This window comes from Orycteropus afer, unplaced genomic scaffold (assembly GCF_000298275.1).
Source record: "Orycteropus afer afer isolate SDZICR_OR568_19922 unplaced genomic scaffold, OryAfe1.0 scaffold00844, whole genome shotgun sequence".
Classification (NCBI taxonomy): domain Eukaryota; kingdom Metazoa; phylum Chordata; class Mammalia; order Tubulidentata; family Orycteropodidae; genus Orycteropus; species Orycteropus afer.
Window position 1 is genome coordinate 137,637 of NW_006922431.1, and position 13,868 is coordinate 151,504.

The window sequence follows — 13,868 nt, forward strand, 5'->3', positions numbered from 1 at the left end:
AAAATAGATTTGACGTCAGCTGGCAGTTTACAGTAAAAACTGGTGGCATGGTTTCTAGGCTAGAAAATAATCAATTTGCCAGATTTACATTAAACACTAAAATATTTGAAAGCATTTTTGGCTTCCTTTTTAGATGACTATAACAAATTTTTCACGGTTGTAATGTTCTACCTTTTCTAGTTGAAGATTCATAGAGATTGTTCTTTTGAAGCTTATTTCACAGTCCAATTAAAAGTGGAAAAAAGGGGCAGAAAAAAAAAAGAAAAACATTTTCCTTCATCCTGTTCATTTTTACTGCACAGAGTGAAATGTAGTGAAAATGAATTGTACCTTCCAAATTGTGAACAACATTATTATTATAGCTTTAACATGTTCTGTGATCGAAAACTTGGAACTCAAATATTGTGCTACCCTCAGTAACATTAATCACTTAAATGACTACCTGATTTACCATCTGCAGAAATATCTAAATCCATACTCATTTCATTTGCACTATTAAAGTTGTTTTGCCAACATTCATAAAGTTATTTTAAAAATTTGTCAGACAGCAATACACTGGAAATCTTACAATAGAACTATTGGTAAATGGTCAAGGTGCTCTTGTCGGACCTTTTCTGAATTTCAGTTACTTCTCTAATTTTTTATCACTTTACCTGTAAGGATTAGATTAAATAGTCTATATATAAAGCATCCCACCACTCATCTATCAGTTTGTTGTACTGTGGTGGCATCTGTGCTGCTGTGAGGCTGGAGGTTATGCCAACGGTATTTCAAATACCAGCAAGGTCACCCAGGGTAGTCAGGTTTCAGCGCTTCCAGAAGTTTCAGAGCTTCCAGACTAAGAAAGAATGGGAAGAAAGAAGGCTCCAACTACTTCTCAAAAAACTGACCAGTGAAAACTTTAGGAATAGCAGTGAAACACTGTCTGATAATTACTGGAAAACCTTATGAATAGTCCTGAGACACTGTCTGCTATAGTGCTGGACAACAAGCCCCTCAAATTGGAGAACACTCAAAATATGACAGAGGAAGGGCTGCCTCCTCAAAGTAGAGTTGACATGGATGGAGTAAAGCTTTTGGGAGCTGCATTGGTTCATGGGGCATGACTCAAAATAAGAAGAAACTGCTACAAACAGTCATTAATAATTGGAATGTGGAATGTACAAGGTATGAATCTAGGAAAATTTGAAGTTAACAAAAATTAAATAAAGTGCATAAAGATCAGTATCCTAGGCACTAAAAAGTAGAACTGGACTGGTTTGGCCATTTGAATTACAGTCATATGATCTACTGTGCCTGGAATGGCAAATTTAAGAGGAATGGTATTGTATTCATTGTCACAAAGAATGTTTCAAGATCTATCCTGAAGTATGATGCTGCCAGTGATAGGATGATGTTCATATGCCTACTAGGAGGACTAGTTAATACTACTATTATTCAAAGTTAGCCACCAACCATTAAAGACAAAGATGAGGACAATTGAAGATTTTCACCAACTTCTGCAGTTTGAAATTGACCAAACATGCAGTCAAGTATGTTGATTATTACTGGTGATTGGAATGAAAAAAATTGGAAACAAAGAAGAATCACCAGTAGTTGGAAAATATGGCCTTGGTGACAAAAATGACACTGGAGATAGCATGATAGAATTTTGTGAGACCAATGACTTATTCATTGCAAATATCTTTTTTCAACAACAAAAATGGCTGCTATAGGAGCTCTGGTGGTGTAGTGTCTAAGGCATTTTACTGCTAACCAGAAGGCTGACAGTTCAAACTCACCAGCCACTCCTCAGAAGAAATATTGGGCAATCTACTCCAGTAGAGATACCACCTTGGAAACCAAAGGAGAGGTCGTTATGAGTCGGGATTGTCTCAATGGCAGTGAGTTTGTGTTTTGGTTTATACACATGGAATACACAGGAATCAGATTGTCTACATCTTTGGAAAGAGGTAATGGAGAAGCTCAACATCATCAGCCAAAACAATCCTAGGGGTTGACTCTGAAACAGACCATCAATTACTAATATGCAAGTTAAAATTGAAGCAGAAGACATTTTTTTACAAGTTCATAAGACTCAAAATATGACCTTGATTATATCCCATCAGAATTTAGAGACAATTTAAAATATAGATTTGATGCATTGAACACCAATGACCAAAAAAGAGAGGAACCGTTGGATAAAATGAAGACCATTATCCATGAAGAAAGCAAAAGGTTATTAAAAAGACAGGAGAGGAAGAAAAGACCAAAATGGATGTTAAAAGAAACTCTTAAACTTTCTCTTGAACAGAGAGTAGGTAAAGCAAATGAAGAAATGAAAAGATAAAAGAACTGAACAAAAGATTTCAAAGAGGAGCTTGAGAAGACAGAGTCAATTATTACAATGACATATGCAAAGACCTGGAGTTAGAAAAACAAAAGGGAAGAAGATGCTGAGTATTTTTCAAGCTGAAAGAACTGAAGAAAAAAATCCAAGACTTGAGTTGTGATATTGAAAGATTCTATGGGCAAGATATTGAATGATGCAGGAAACATCAAAAGAAGAGAGAAAGAATACACAGAACCACTATACTAAAAAGAATTTGTCAATGTTCCTCCATTTCAGGGGGTGGCATAGTATCAAGAATGAATATTGAAGAAATAGGTCAAAGTGACACTGAAGGAATTGGCAAAAAAAAAAAAAAAAAAAGGCTCCATGAATTGATGGAGCAGCCATTGAGAAACTTTAACCATTGGATGCCACACTAGAAGCATTTACTTATCCATGCCAATAAATCTGGAAGAGAGCAACTAGCCAACTGACTGGAAGAGATTCATATTTGTACCAATTCCAAAGAAAGATGATCCCACAGAATGTGGAAATTATCAAACAATATCAGTAATATCACACACAAGTAAAATCTTGCCATGTTGTTGTTGTTGTTATGTGCCTCGAGTGAGACCCGACTCATAGCGACCCCTCCTTGGGTTTCTGAGGTGGTATCACTATGGAAGTTTGCAGCACTATATTGACCAGGAACTTACAGAAATGCAAGCTGGATTCAGATGAAGACATGAAATGAGGAATATCATTGCTGATGTCAGATGGATCTTGGCTAAAAGCAAAGAATACTAGAAAGATGTTTACTTGTGTTTTATTGACTATGCAAAAGCATTCGATTGTGTGAACCATAACAAATTATGGATAACATTGTGAAGAATGGGAATTCCAGAACCCTTAATGGTGCTCATGAGAAACGTGTACATAGACCAGGAGGCTGCCATTCGAACAGAGTAAGGTTTAAACTCAGGAAGAGAGTGTCATGGTTGTGTCCTTTCACCATAAGTATTCAATCCGTATGTTGAGAGCAAATAATCAGTGAAGCTGGAGTATATGGAGAACATGGCATCATGATGGGAGGAAGACTCATTAACAACCTGTGATAGGCAAGCAACACACCTTGCTTGCTGAGAGTGCAGATGACTTGAAGTATTTACTGAAGATTAAAAACTACAGTCTGCAGTATGGGTTATACTTCATCATAAAGAAATGGAAAATCCTCACAACTGGACCCATAAAGAGCATCATGATAAATGAAGAAAAGATTGAAGTTGTCAAAGATTTTATATAACTTGTTTGCACAATCAACACTAATGCAAGCAGCAGTCAAGAAATCAGAAGACCTATTTCACTGAGCAAATCTACTGCAAAAGACCTCTTTAAAGTGCCGAAGGGCAAAGATGTCTCTTTGAAGAATAAGGTCTAAGGCACTTGACTGCTCACCAGAAGGCTGGCGGTTCAAACCCACCAGCCACTCCTTGGAAGGAAGGTTGGCAATCCTACTTCCGTAGTGATACTGCCTCGGAAATCCAAGGAGGGGTTGCTATGAGTTGGGGCCGACTCGACGGCAAAACAACAACAACAACAACAATCAAAGTCACTCCTTGGAAGGAAGACGGGGCAATCTACTTCCGTAGTGATACTGCCTTGGAAACCCAAGGAGGGGTTGCTTTGAGTCGGGTCAGATTTGACGGCACATAACAACAACAACAACAACCAAAGTCACGGTGTTTTCAATCACCTCATATGCATGTGAAAGCTGGGCAATGAATAAGGAAGACTGAAGAAGAGTTGATGCTTTTGAGTTGTGGTGTTGGCAAACAATATTGAAAGTACCATGGACTGCCAGAAGAACTAACAAATCCTGGAAGATGTGCAACTGGAATGCTCCTTGGAAGTGAGAATGACCAGACATCATCTCACCTACTTTGGTTATGTTGTCAGAAGGGACCATTCCCTCAAGAAAGATATCATGCTTGGTAAAGTGGAGGATCAGTAAAAAATATGAAGGCCTACAAGGAGATGGGTTGACACAGTAGCTGCAACAATGGGCTCAGGTATAGCAAGGGTTGTGAGGTTGGTGCAGTACCAGGCAGTGTTTAGTTCTGTTGTACATAGGGTTGCTATGAGTTGGAGCCAACTCAATGGCACCTGACAACAAGAGCAACAAGCAAGTGTACAGATCTTCATCCAAGAAATTCCTTCATTAATAAAATGGAATAGTTAAATTTAACAACCCCTTAAATCCCTTCAAATGGTCAGTGTTACAGGCAATGCAATAATGTAGAGAGCCATGCTCTTGAAATCACTATAAAATGATTTATTCATTGCAAATGAATACTTTAGTCCTTTGGCTCAGCAATTCATCGTGTGAAATTGCCTATACATCCACTCTTTCAATCACATCTTTAGTCCTGATGTCATGAGGACTAAATGAAGTGAGAATGATAATACAAAGTATCTTATGTCAGTATCCTTGAAATAAAGCTAACCTGAAAAGACTTGGATGTTAATAGGTAGCTGTATTAAATGTATACATGCCAATCAATATATCTTTTGCCAGTGTTTTTGGAATAATAGTATTTACATAATTCTGAGTTATTAATAAAAATAAATAAAAACTTGGTGTACATACCTGTAGCTGCCTTGAATAATTTTACATGGTGGCTTTATGAAACCTCTATAATTTCTTCTATTAAACACTGAGTGGTTCGAAGTTTAACTTGTTCAGTTGCTAATTGAAAGTTTGGAGATTGAGTCCACACAGAGGTTCCTTGGAAGAATATCACGTTGATCTACATTAAAAAACTCAGCCCCTGAAAACCCTGTGAAGCAAGTTCTACTCTGACAAACATGGATGGCAAAAAGTTGGAACTGACTTCACAGAAACAAACTATTAAAAAAAAAAAACTTACTGCTGTCCTTGGAAGGAAGGTTGGGCAATCTACTTCTGTAGTGATACCACCTCAGAAACCCAAGGAGGGGTCGCTATGAGTCGGATCCAACTGGACAGTAAGATTTTTTTTTTTTTTTTAATATAATAGTAGTAGGAATGCTTTGTTGTTGCTGCTTATATAACCTCCACTGACTCCATGGGAATGAAGTCTTTGCTCCCTTTTTGGTCTTCTTTGACTCCAACATGTGTTGGTTGGAGGATTTGGGCCATGTATGAAGGAGGAATAGAAGTCCAACATCCTTATTTGGTGTTTGCTGGGTTGAGTGGATGTGGTTAGTTAAGATTATGTATCAACTTGGCTGGACTAGGCTTCTGAGTTACTTGGCATCCAGATGTAATTATTTCCCATGAAGAGATCGTAATCACCTCCTTAGTGGAATCTGCTATAAGCAGCTAAGCAGATAAGGGGGAGTTGCCTTCAGAAGGTGGAGTACTTCCAGTATATATGGAGAAGCTTTGTAAAAGGTCTCTAGCCTTTTGGCACATTTGGATCCACGGTTTGGCCAACTCTTCCCTAGTTCCTGGACTTGAACTAGTGGCCTGCCATATAACCTGCCAATCTTGGGTTTGCGTCATTTTAACTGTAAACCTTGGGTTAGTTAGCCTCAGCAGCCAGCAGTTGCCTGAGTTAGTAGCCACTTCTACCTCCAGTGGGACAGGAGGCAGGAGGCAGAGCTGAAGCCCAAGCTCAAGGGGCCTTCAGCCATCCCTAGAGCCTGCATTATGAATTTGGACTTCTAGCTTCCTAACTGTAAAAGAATGAATTCCTGTTTGTTAAAACCAATCATTTGTGGTATTTCTGTGATAGCAGGAGTAGAGAATAGTGGGGTTGATTCAAAGATGTTTTTCAGTGATGTTTGTCTGGAGTACAACGGTTACTCTCTAAAAGTTTATGTATTGCTAGGCTGTCTCTTTCCTTGTCTTATGGATGGAGAAAGCAAGTCTTCCTTCCATCCATCCTTCCTTCATCTTTTCCTTCCTCTCTTCCTTCTTTTCCTTTCTTTCCTTTTTCCCCCTCTCTTCCGTTTCTCTCCCTCCCTCCCTCTACCTCTTCTCTGGAATGAAATATATTTTATGTTGAGTTTTTCAAATTAAAGCTCTTCAGACTATGCAGAGAAAATAAATTCAAACTCTGAATTTATATATAAACAATCCCATGATTATTATTTCCAAGAGTAAACAATTTATCAATCCATAGGTCAGGCCAATTATCATATATTTTTAGTCTTTTCCTTGTGCTGCTAATAACACACGTCCAAACTACACCTTCACTGAAGGAACAGGTTCTAAGTATCTCAGGTCCAAGAGTGAATTCTATTTCACATGCGGCAGGGACAAAATTTCCTTTAATGGTGTTCTATATTTGATTACCGAAAACCCCTTCCAATCATTCTTCTTCTTCTGAAACTTCTACTCTTTCAGATACCCTGAGATCAATTGTTTGTTTTAAAGAGTTCTTGTAGAATTCATAGGTATTTTTACTGAAGGATCCCTAATATCTAAAGTGCAACAATGTAAGCATAGAAGCATAATCTTCTTCTAACCCATAGGTATATTCTGAGGATCAATTGAAATAATATATGAAGATACAATTTGTAAGCTGTATAAAAAAACAAAATGAAACCCACTACCACCAAGTTTATTCTGACTCATTGTGACCCCTATAGCGTTTCCAAGGCTGTAAATCTTCACAGAAGTAGATTGTCCCTTGGAGCAACGGGTAGGCTTGAACTGCTGACCTTCTGGTTAGCAGTCAAATATGTTACCCACTGCACCACCGCAGTTCCAATAAACCAAATTAAAAGGTGGGAAAAAAACACCCTTAAGTCACATTTAAATGCCTTAGGCACTGTGCCACCAGAGCTTCTTAGTGAACTGTATAGTGATCATTAAATATAAGTTTGACTTTATTATCAACATTATAATAACCATTGTATGGCAACAGTTTAATACTAGTTTTTTTGTTTGTTTTTAATTCTATATATCAGAAGGAGTCAACAAGGCCTTTTGTAATGGTGAACTGATAAAGGTGACTTAAACTTTATTTGTTTAGAGTCGGGTCCAACTCAACAGCACATAACAACAACAACAACAACAAAACTTTATTTACAGCATAATTAATAGTAAATCTTATTCCACAGTACCATTCCCCCACATGATTTCAAAAGCAAAACTTCATTTTGGGATATGCTTTTCTCTTTCAAACACTAGAAATCAAAATGAACGAATGAAAGCACTGCCATGGAGTAGGATCCAACTCATAGTGACCCCTCCTTAGGTTTCCAAGGCAGTATCACTATGGACTCGGAAGGAAGGTTGGGCAATCCTACTTCCGTAGTGATACTGCCTCAGAAACCCAAGGAGGGGTCGCTATGAGTCGGGGCTGACTCGATGGCACATAACAACAACAACAACAACATCACTATGGAAGTAGATTGCCTAACCTTCCTTCCGAGGAGTGGCTGGTGGCTGTAAACCGCCAACCTTCTGGTAAGCAGTCAGATGCCTTAGGCACTACGCCACCAGAGCTGTTAGAAATCAAAAAGTCAAAATAATTATCCTAAATTAGTATTGATATCAGTGAAAATGAGGACTGGTAAAAAAAAAAAAAAAACAGTAAATTACATATTATTCTGAAGTTTTTAAAAATATTACTTAAGTATGTTACTTTACTTTAATATTTTATACATTTTCATATTATCAAGTTGAGTCATAGAAGCATGAATTTGATAGAAATATTAATTTTATAGAAAAAGAGAAAAAAATATTTTCAAGATCAGCTTTAGTCCAAATAAAATAAGAATTATTTTATGAGCAAAGATGGGGAATCCCATTTTCTTGTTTTCTAATGTGGTTTGTTTTTGGTTATAAGAACAAATGCTACAAAAACAAAGAAAATTCACCCTATATTATTTCAAACATAATTCACAAAGAACAATGAAAATGTCAACTTATAAAAAATAAAAATAATGATCTTATAATTTTGAGAACTTTGAAAAATATGTATTCTCACTTATGTTTTATTGGATGGTATCTTAGTCTGGGTTCTCCAGAGAACCAAAACCAGTGAAATATCTATTTATAGAGATAGATAAACATAAACAGGTTTATCTCAAAGAATTGAGGTTGTAAAATCTTGCAAGTTGTGAAGTCCTGGGTCAGATGTTAGGCTGGAGGCTTCGCCTGTCTCACATAGCTGCAGGGGCTGATGAACCTAAGAGCAGCAGGTCAGACAGCAAGCTGCTGTCTCACGGGCTAGAGAGGCTGATGAATTCAAGATCGGCAGGTAATATGTTGGCTGCATAGGCCAACATCCCAAGATCAGCAGTCAGTATGGTAGGTCATTGGCTCAAGTCCAAATAACTGGAGGTTAAAAGATGATGAGCCACTCACAGGATCCAGATTAAGCCAAAAACCAGAGAACTTTTCCAGAACATCCATACAATTTGGAAGCAAGCCATACCCTGAAGAAATTCCCTTTCCATTGATTAGTTGAGCATAACAGATCTCATCATGGAGGTGTTTATATTATCAGATTGTATCATGTGGGAGGATTACATTATAACTGCTAAAACACTGAGAATCATTGTCCAAGAAGGTTGACACACAACCATAACTATCACAGGTAGCAGGACCTGGAGATCAGTAAAAGAATACACAGAGCAAAGGCATATATTCAGCAGTGATGTTGAAAAATACTATTTATTTAGATAGAAATAAAGCATTGTAGTCATTGAACCACTAACTCTGAGTGAAAATTTTGAACTTCAATTTAATACATTGAGACAAAAAAATATTTGGGGCTTAGGTTTAGTTGTTTGTAGTGTAGTTAAATATGCTACATATACATGACTAAGTACACGAATCTATTTGACTTCTGAGTTAGGTAATGGGTTCATCAAAGCTATTACCATTATCCTTAAGTTCGGACAGTTTGTAGTGAATTCACACTGTAAGAAATACCATACTTATATATACAAGAAATTATCTCAGTCTATTTAATTTCTTTTTCAAATATAAATATCTTGAGTAGCAAAGGATCTAAGTGGGTGCCATTATTAAAAAAGAAAGCCAAGAAATTATTAAGAACTTATGTTTCGTCTTCTCAGTTTCTCCATTGTTGATATCACCTCCTTATTTCTTAATGTGTAGATCAGTGGGTTTAAGAGAGGGGTGAAAACAGTATAAAATATTGAGAGAATCTTATGCACTAGGAAGTTGTTCAAAGGCCAGGCATAGATGAAAATGCTGGGACCAAAGAAGAGGATGACCACAGTGACGTGGGCAGTCAAGGTCACCCGGGCTTTGGTCATGCCCGCTGATGACCGACGTTGCATGGTGACCAGGATGACTGTGTAGGACATGAACAATATCACAAAGGAGCACAAACCCAGTATATCACTGTTTAAACGAATCAGTATCTCAAGGATGTAAGTATCAGTGCAGGCGAGTTTAATAACCAAGGGAAGGTCACAGAAAAAGCTGTCCACATTATTCGGACCACAGAATGGAAGATTTACTATGAAGACCAACTGGCTTACTGAGTGCAGGAACCCAATGAGCCAGGATCCAACCACCAAGCCTATGCACTTGCGTATACTCATGATGGCTGCATAGTGCAGAGGTCGACATATGGCTACATATCTGTCATATGCCATGGAAACAAGTAGCATCATTTCGCCACCACCAAAGACATGCAGAAATAATATCTGGGCCATGCACCCCTCAAAGGAGATAGTATTATGGTCCATTAGTAAGTCAATGATCATTTTGGGAGTGGCAAAAGTGGATAGACAGGTGTCAATGAAAGAGAGGTTGCTAAGAAGGAAGTACATGGGGGTGTGGAGTGCAGGTTCAGAGAGGACAGTGAGCACAATGAGGAGGTTTCCCAGCACAGTGGACAAATACAAAAGTGTAAAAAATGAAAAATAGAATAGTTGTAATGTCCGAGGTCCTGAAAGACTGTGCAACACAAATTCAGTCACTCTTGAGTTATTTCCTTGGTCCATGATTTCAAATTTCTAAAATTAGATCAGAAAATTTCCTGTAAAGAAATGTAAATAACACCATAAGATTGTGGGAATTAAGCAAGCAAAGCCCATCCTGGAATCAAATCTCACTTTATACACTTATATACTTTTAGATCTTCATATTGTTGTTTTGTGCCATTGAGAATATTCTCAATTGACCTTATAGAATAGAATAGGATTGCTCCACAGGGTTTAACAGGCTATGATCTTTACACAGAAGAGTGTCAGAATGTCTTTTCTCCTATGGAGCCACTGAGTTAAAACCACTGACTTTTTGGTTAGCAGCCAAGTACTTAACAATACATCCATTAAGCCTCCTTCAGATCCTCAAAAGCATGTTGACTGCTAACCAGAAGGCTGGAGGTTCAAACCCACCAAGCACTCCTCAGAAGGAAGGTTGGTCAATCTACTTCCGTAGTGATACTGCCTCAGAAACCCAAGAAGAGGTTGCTATGAGTCGAGTCCGACTCGACGTCACATAACAACAACAACAACAAGTGTGCACATGCATATTGTCTGCAATCAGATCTTTTGCAGTGACTATATACCATGGGATTTCAGTGCATTACTCAAAGGCCCACAGAAACATCTTTTTCATCAGAAAATAATAAATAGTAAAACTCTTTTGAATTGATAAGACTTTTTTTCCAGCATAAAAAAAAAAAAATGAAATAAGAATAGGAAATGGAAACCACAAGGAAGAGGAGGAAAGAGTGCTTTTGCATTGTGGAGATTGCAATAAAAGTCTCAAAATAAAATGTGGATGAACTGTTAAATGGAAAATACAATAGCTCTTTAAACTTTTACCCAAATCACAATACAAAGTTTTGTTAAAAAACTAAAACTAAAACAAAGCAAAAATCAAATAAAATATTATGAAATTAAACATTATGTGTAATTAGAATTCACAGGGTTAATAACTATATACATAATAATATATTAAAAAAAAAAACCTCACTGCCATCAAGTCAATTCCAACTCATAGTGACCCCTCCTTGGGTTTCCAAGGCAGTATCTCTACAGAAGTAGATTGCCCAGTCTTTCCTCTGAAAATATATATATATATATATATATATATATATATATACACACCAAAAAAACACACTCACTGCTTCTGACTCATAAAGACCCCTCCTTGAGTTTCTGAGGCTGTATCACTAGGGAAGTAGATTGCCCAATCTTCCTTCTCAGGAGTGGCTGGTGGGTTTGAACCACCAGCCTTCTGGTTAGCAGTCAAGTGCCTTAAGAACTTCTCCACCAGAGCTCCCAAATAACCATATTATGTATGTCCTAAATAAACAACAATAACAACAAAACTCTATTGCTATTGAGTCTATAGTATAGGACAGAGTAGAACTACCCCATAGGGTTTCCAAAGATATAATACTTGACAGAAACAAACTGCTTCATATTTGTCCTGCAAAGCGGCTGGTGGTTTGAACCATTCACCTTTTGGTTAGCAGCCAAATGCGTTAACCACTATGTCATTAGAGGTTATATATATATATATATATATATATATATAGATAGATAGATATAGATATATATGTCAGAAAATATGCAATACACACACACACACACATATATATATGTATATATATACATAGTAGGAGCTCTGGTAGCATAGTGTCTAAGGCACTTGACTGCTACCAGAAAGCTGGCAGTTCAAACCCACCAGCCACTCCTCAGAAGGTTGGGCAACCTACTTCCATAGTGATACCTCCTCGGAAACCCAAGGAGAGGCTGCTATAACTTGATGGCAAATAACAACAACAACAACATATATAAATATACTACATTGTATACTACATATTGTTTTATAACCTACCATTCAGCAATTGTCATAATATCAAATATCATAAATAGTTTCAGATTTTAAAAATAGTTTTTTGATCTTTTATTTTATGGGTGTTTTTAATTTTCCCTATTATATAATAGCCATACTTTTCGCTAAAATGTTATGAATATATATATATAGTTATTTATTTAAGAGAAATCATTATAAGCATACACTTTACGAACTTTCTATTAATTATACTGAAACTCAGCTCACTAAACTTATGTGTGAGAATACCCATTTTACACCTCTCCTTTTCTTGGCAAGACTGACACAATTTTAATCTTTAGGTATTCTTTTTGGCTATATGAAAATGTATATTTTAATGCATATAGTGATTATTAATATGAGGTGGACCATTTATTTTTTAATGAATTGAACATCTGTTTGTTTTTCTCTCTCACTTGCTTATCCATGTCATTTGACCATTTTTCTACTGGATTCTCCATCTATTTATTTTTTTATAAGGATATTTTACTTATTAAGGTATTCTTTTTTACAGATATTCCAATTTTATTTTATTTGCCTTTTAATTTATTTTTGTCAAATTTTCCACAAAATTATTTAAAATGTTTTAATAAATTCAAATCCACAATTTTTCCTAATGGTTTCTGCTTCCTTATACACCATTAAAAAATATATATATATTGCTGACCAAATTTTTTTTTTATTAAATACATGTATATAGTGAAAAGGTTTATAAATCAATAAATTCAGTTTTAAACAGAACTTTTAAAACAATGGTGGCTAAGGAAAAGCATATTGAGTGAGTTCTTGTTGGTGAAATTTTGAGAGGTCACATCTTCAAATGCTACCTTTATGGTGAGTGCTAGTGTTGACTGGGGTGGCTGTGAAGCATGCCATCTCTATGGTGATCAAAACTTTATGCATAAGATGAAATTCTTTGGTAGAAACTACAAGTACCAGCTAAGTGTTCAATAAGGATAAGGATGAGGTATTCAGCATGTCTCTGAAATTACTCCACACAATTTCTAACTATTCATCTAGCTCGTATATTTGTTTAGTACAAGGATAAAAAAAAAAGAAAGAAAGAAAAGAAGAAAAAAAATGCACTTCCATACTGTTGATTCCAACTCATAGCAACCCTTTAGGACAGAGTAGGATTGCTCATAGGGTTTCCTAGGCTGTAAATCTTTATGGAAGCAGACTGTCTCATCTTTCTCCCATGTAGAAGCTAGTAGGTAACAACCACCAACCTTTCAATTAATAGCTGAGCTTTTAACCACTGCGCCACCAGAGCTCTTTCCTTGTTTCCATACAAAGGAAACTAATCTACAGTGTTACTGAATCATAAGTGACTAACTGGACTTTTTTGAGCAACAGAACATGAAAATTTTTTAAAAATTCATCCCACATTCTATCTATCATCTTGAAACCATGACTGTACTAAAGTATAACTTATGAAATGAAATGGAAGGAATGAAGGAAAGGGGGGAAGGAGGGAGGGAAAGAGGGAGAAAGGGAAAGAGGGAAGAAGGAAGTAAGGAATTCTGAAGGTCATCTTCAGACTGATTATATTTCTCTTTTATAATTACACTAATTTACTGAGCACTGATAAAGTCCACCCAGCACTATGATAAAACCTTCCATTTGATTCATTTTTCTAATACTCATCAACATATTCTTCCTATTTCGTAGCTGAGAAATAATGTAAAAATAAACAGACATTGAATACCAGAAGGCAATATTACATAGAGCTGT

At 36.6% G+C, this 13,868-nt stretch overlaps 1 protein-coding gene across 1 annotated transcript; it reads right to left on the reverse strand.

Annotated features, from left to right (window-relative positions):
• Positions 1–9,361: 9,361 nt before the first annotated feature.
• LOC103212066 (olfactory receptor 4K15-like) lies at positions 9,362–10,288 on the reverse strand. The gene has a single exon (XM_007958068.1). The coding sequence runs from the start codon at positions 10,286–10,288 to the stop codon at positions 9,362–9,364; it is 927 nt and encodes a 308-aa protein (XP_007956259.1).
• Positions 10,289–13,868: the final 3,580 nt, after the last annotated feature.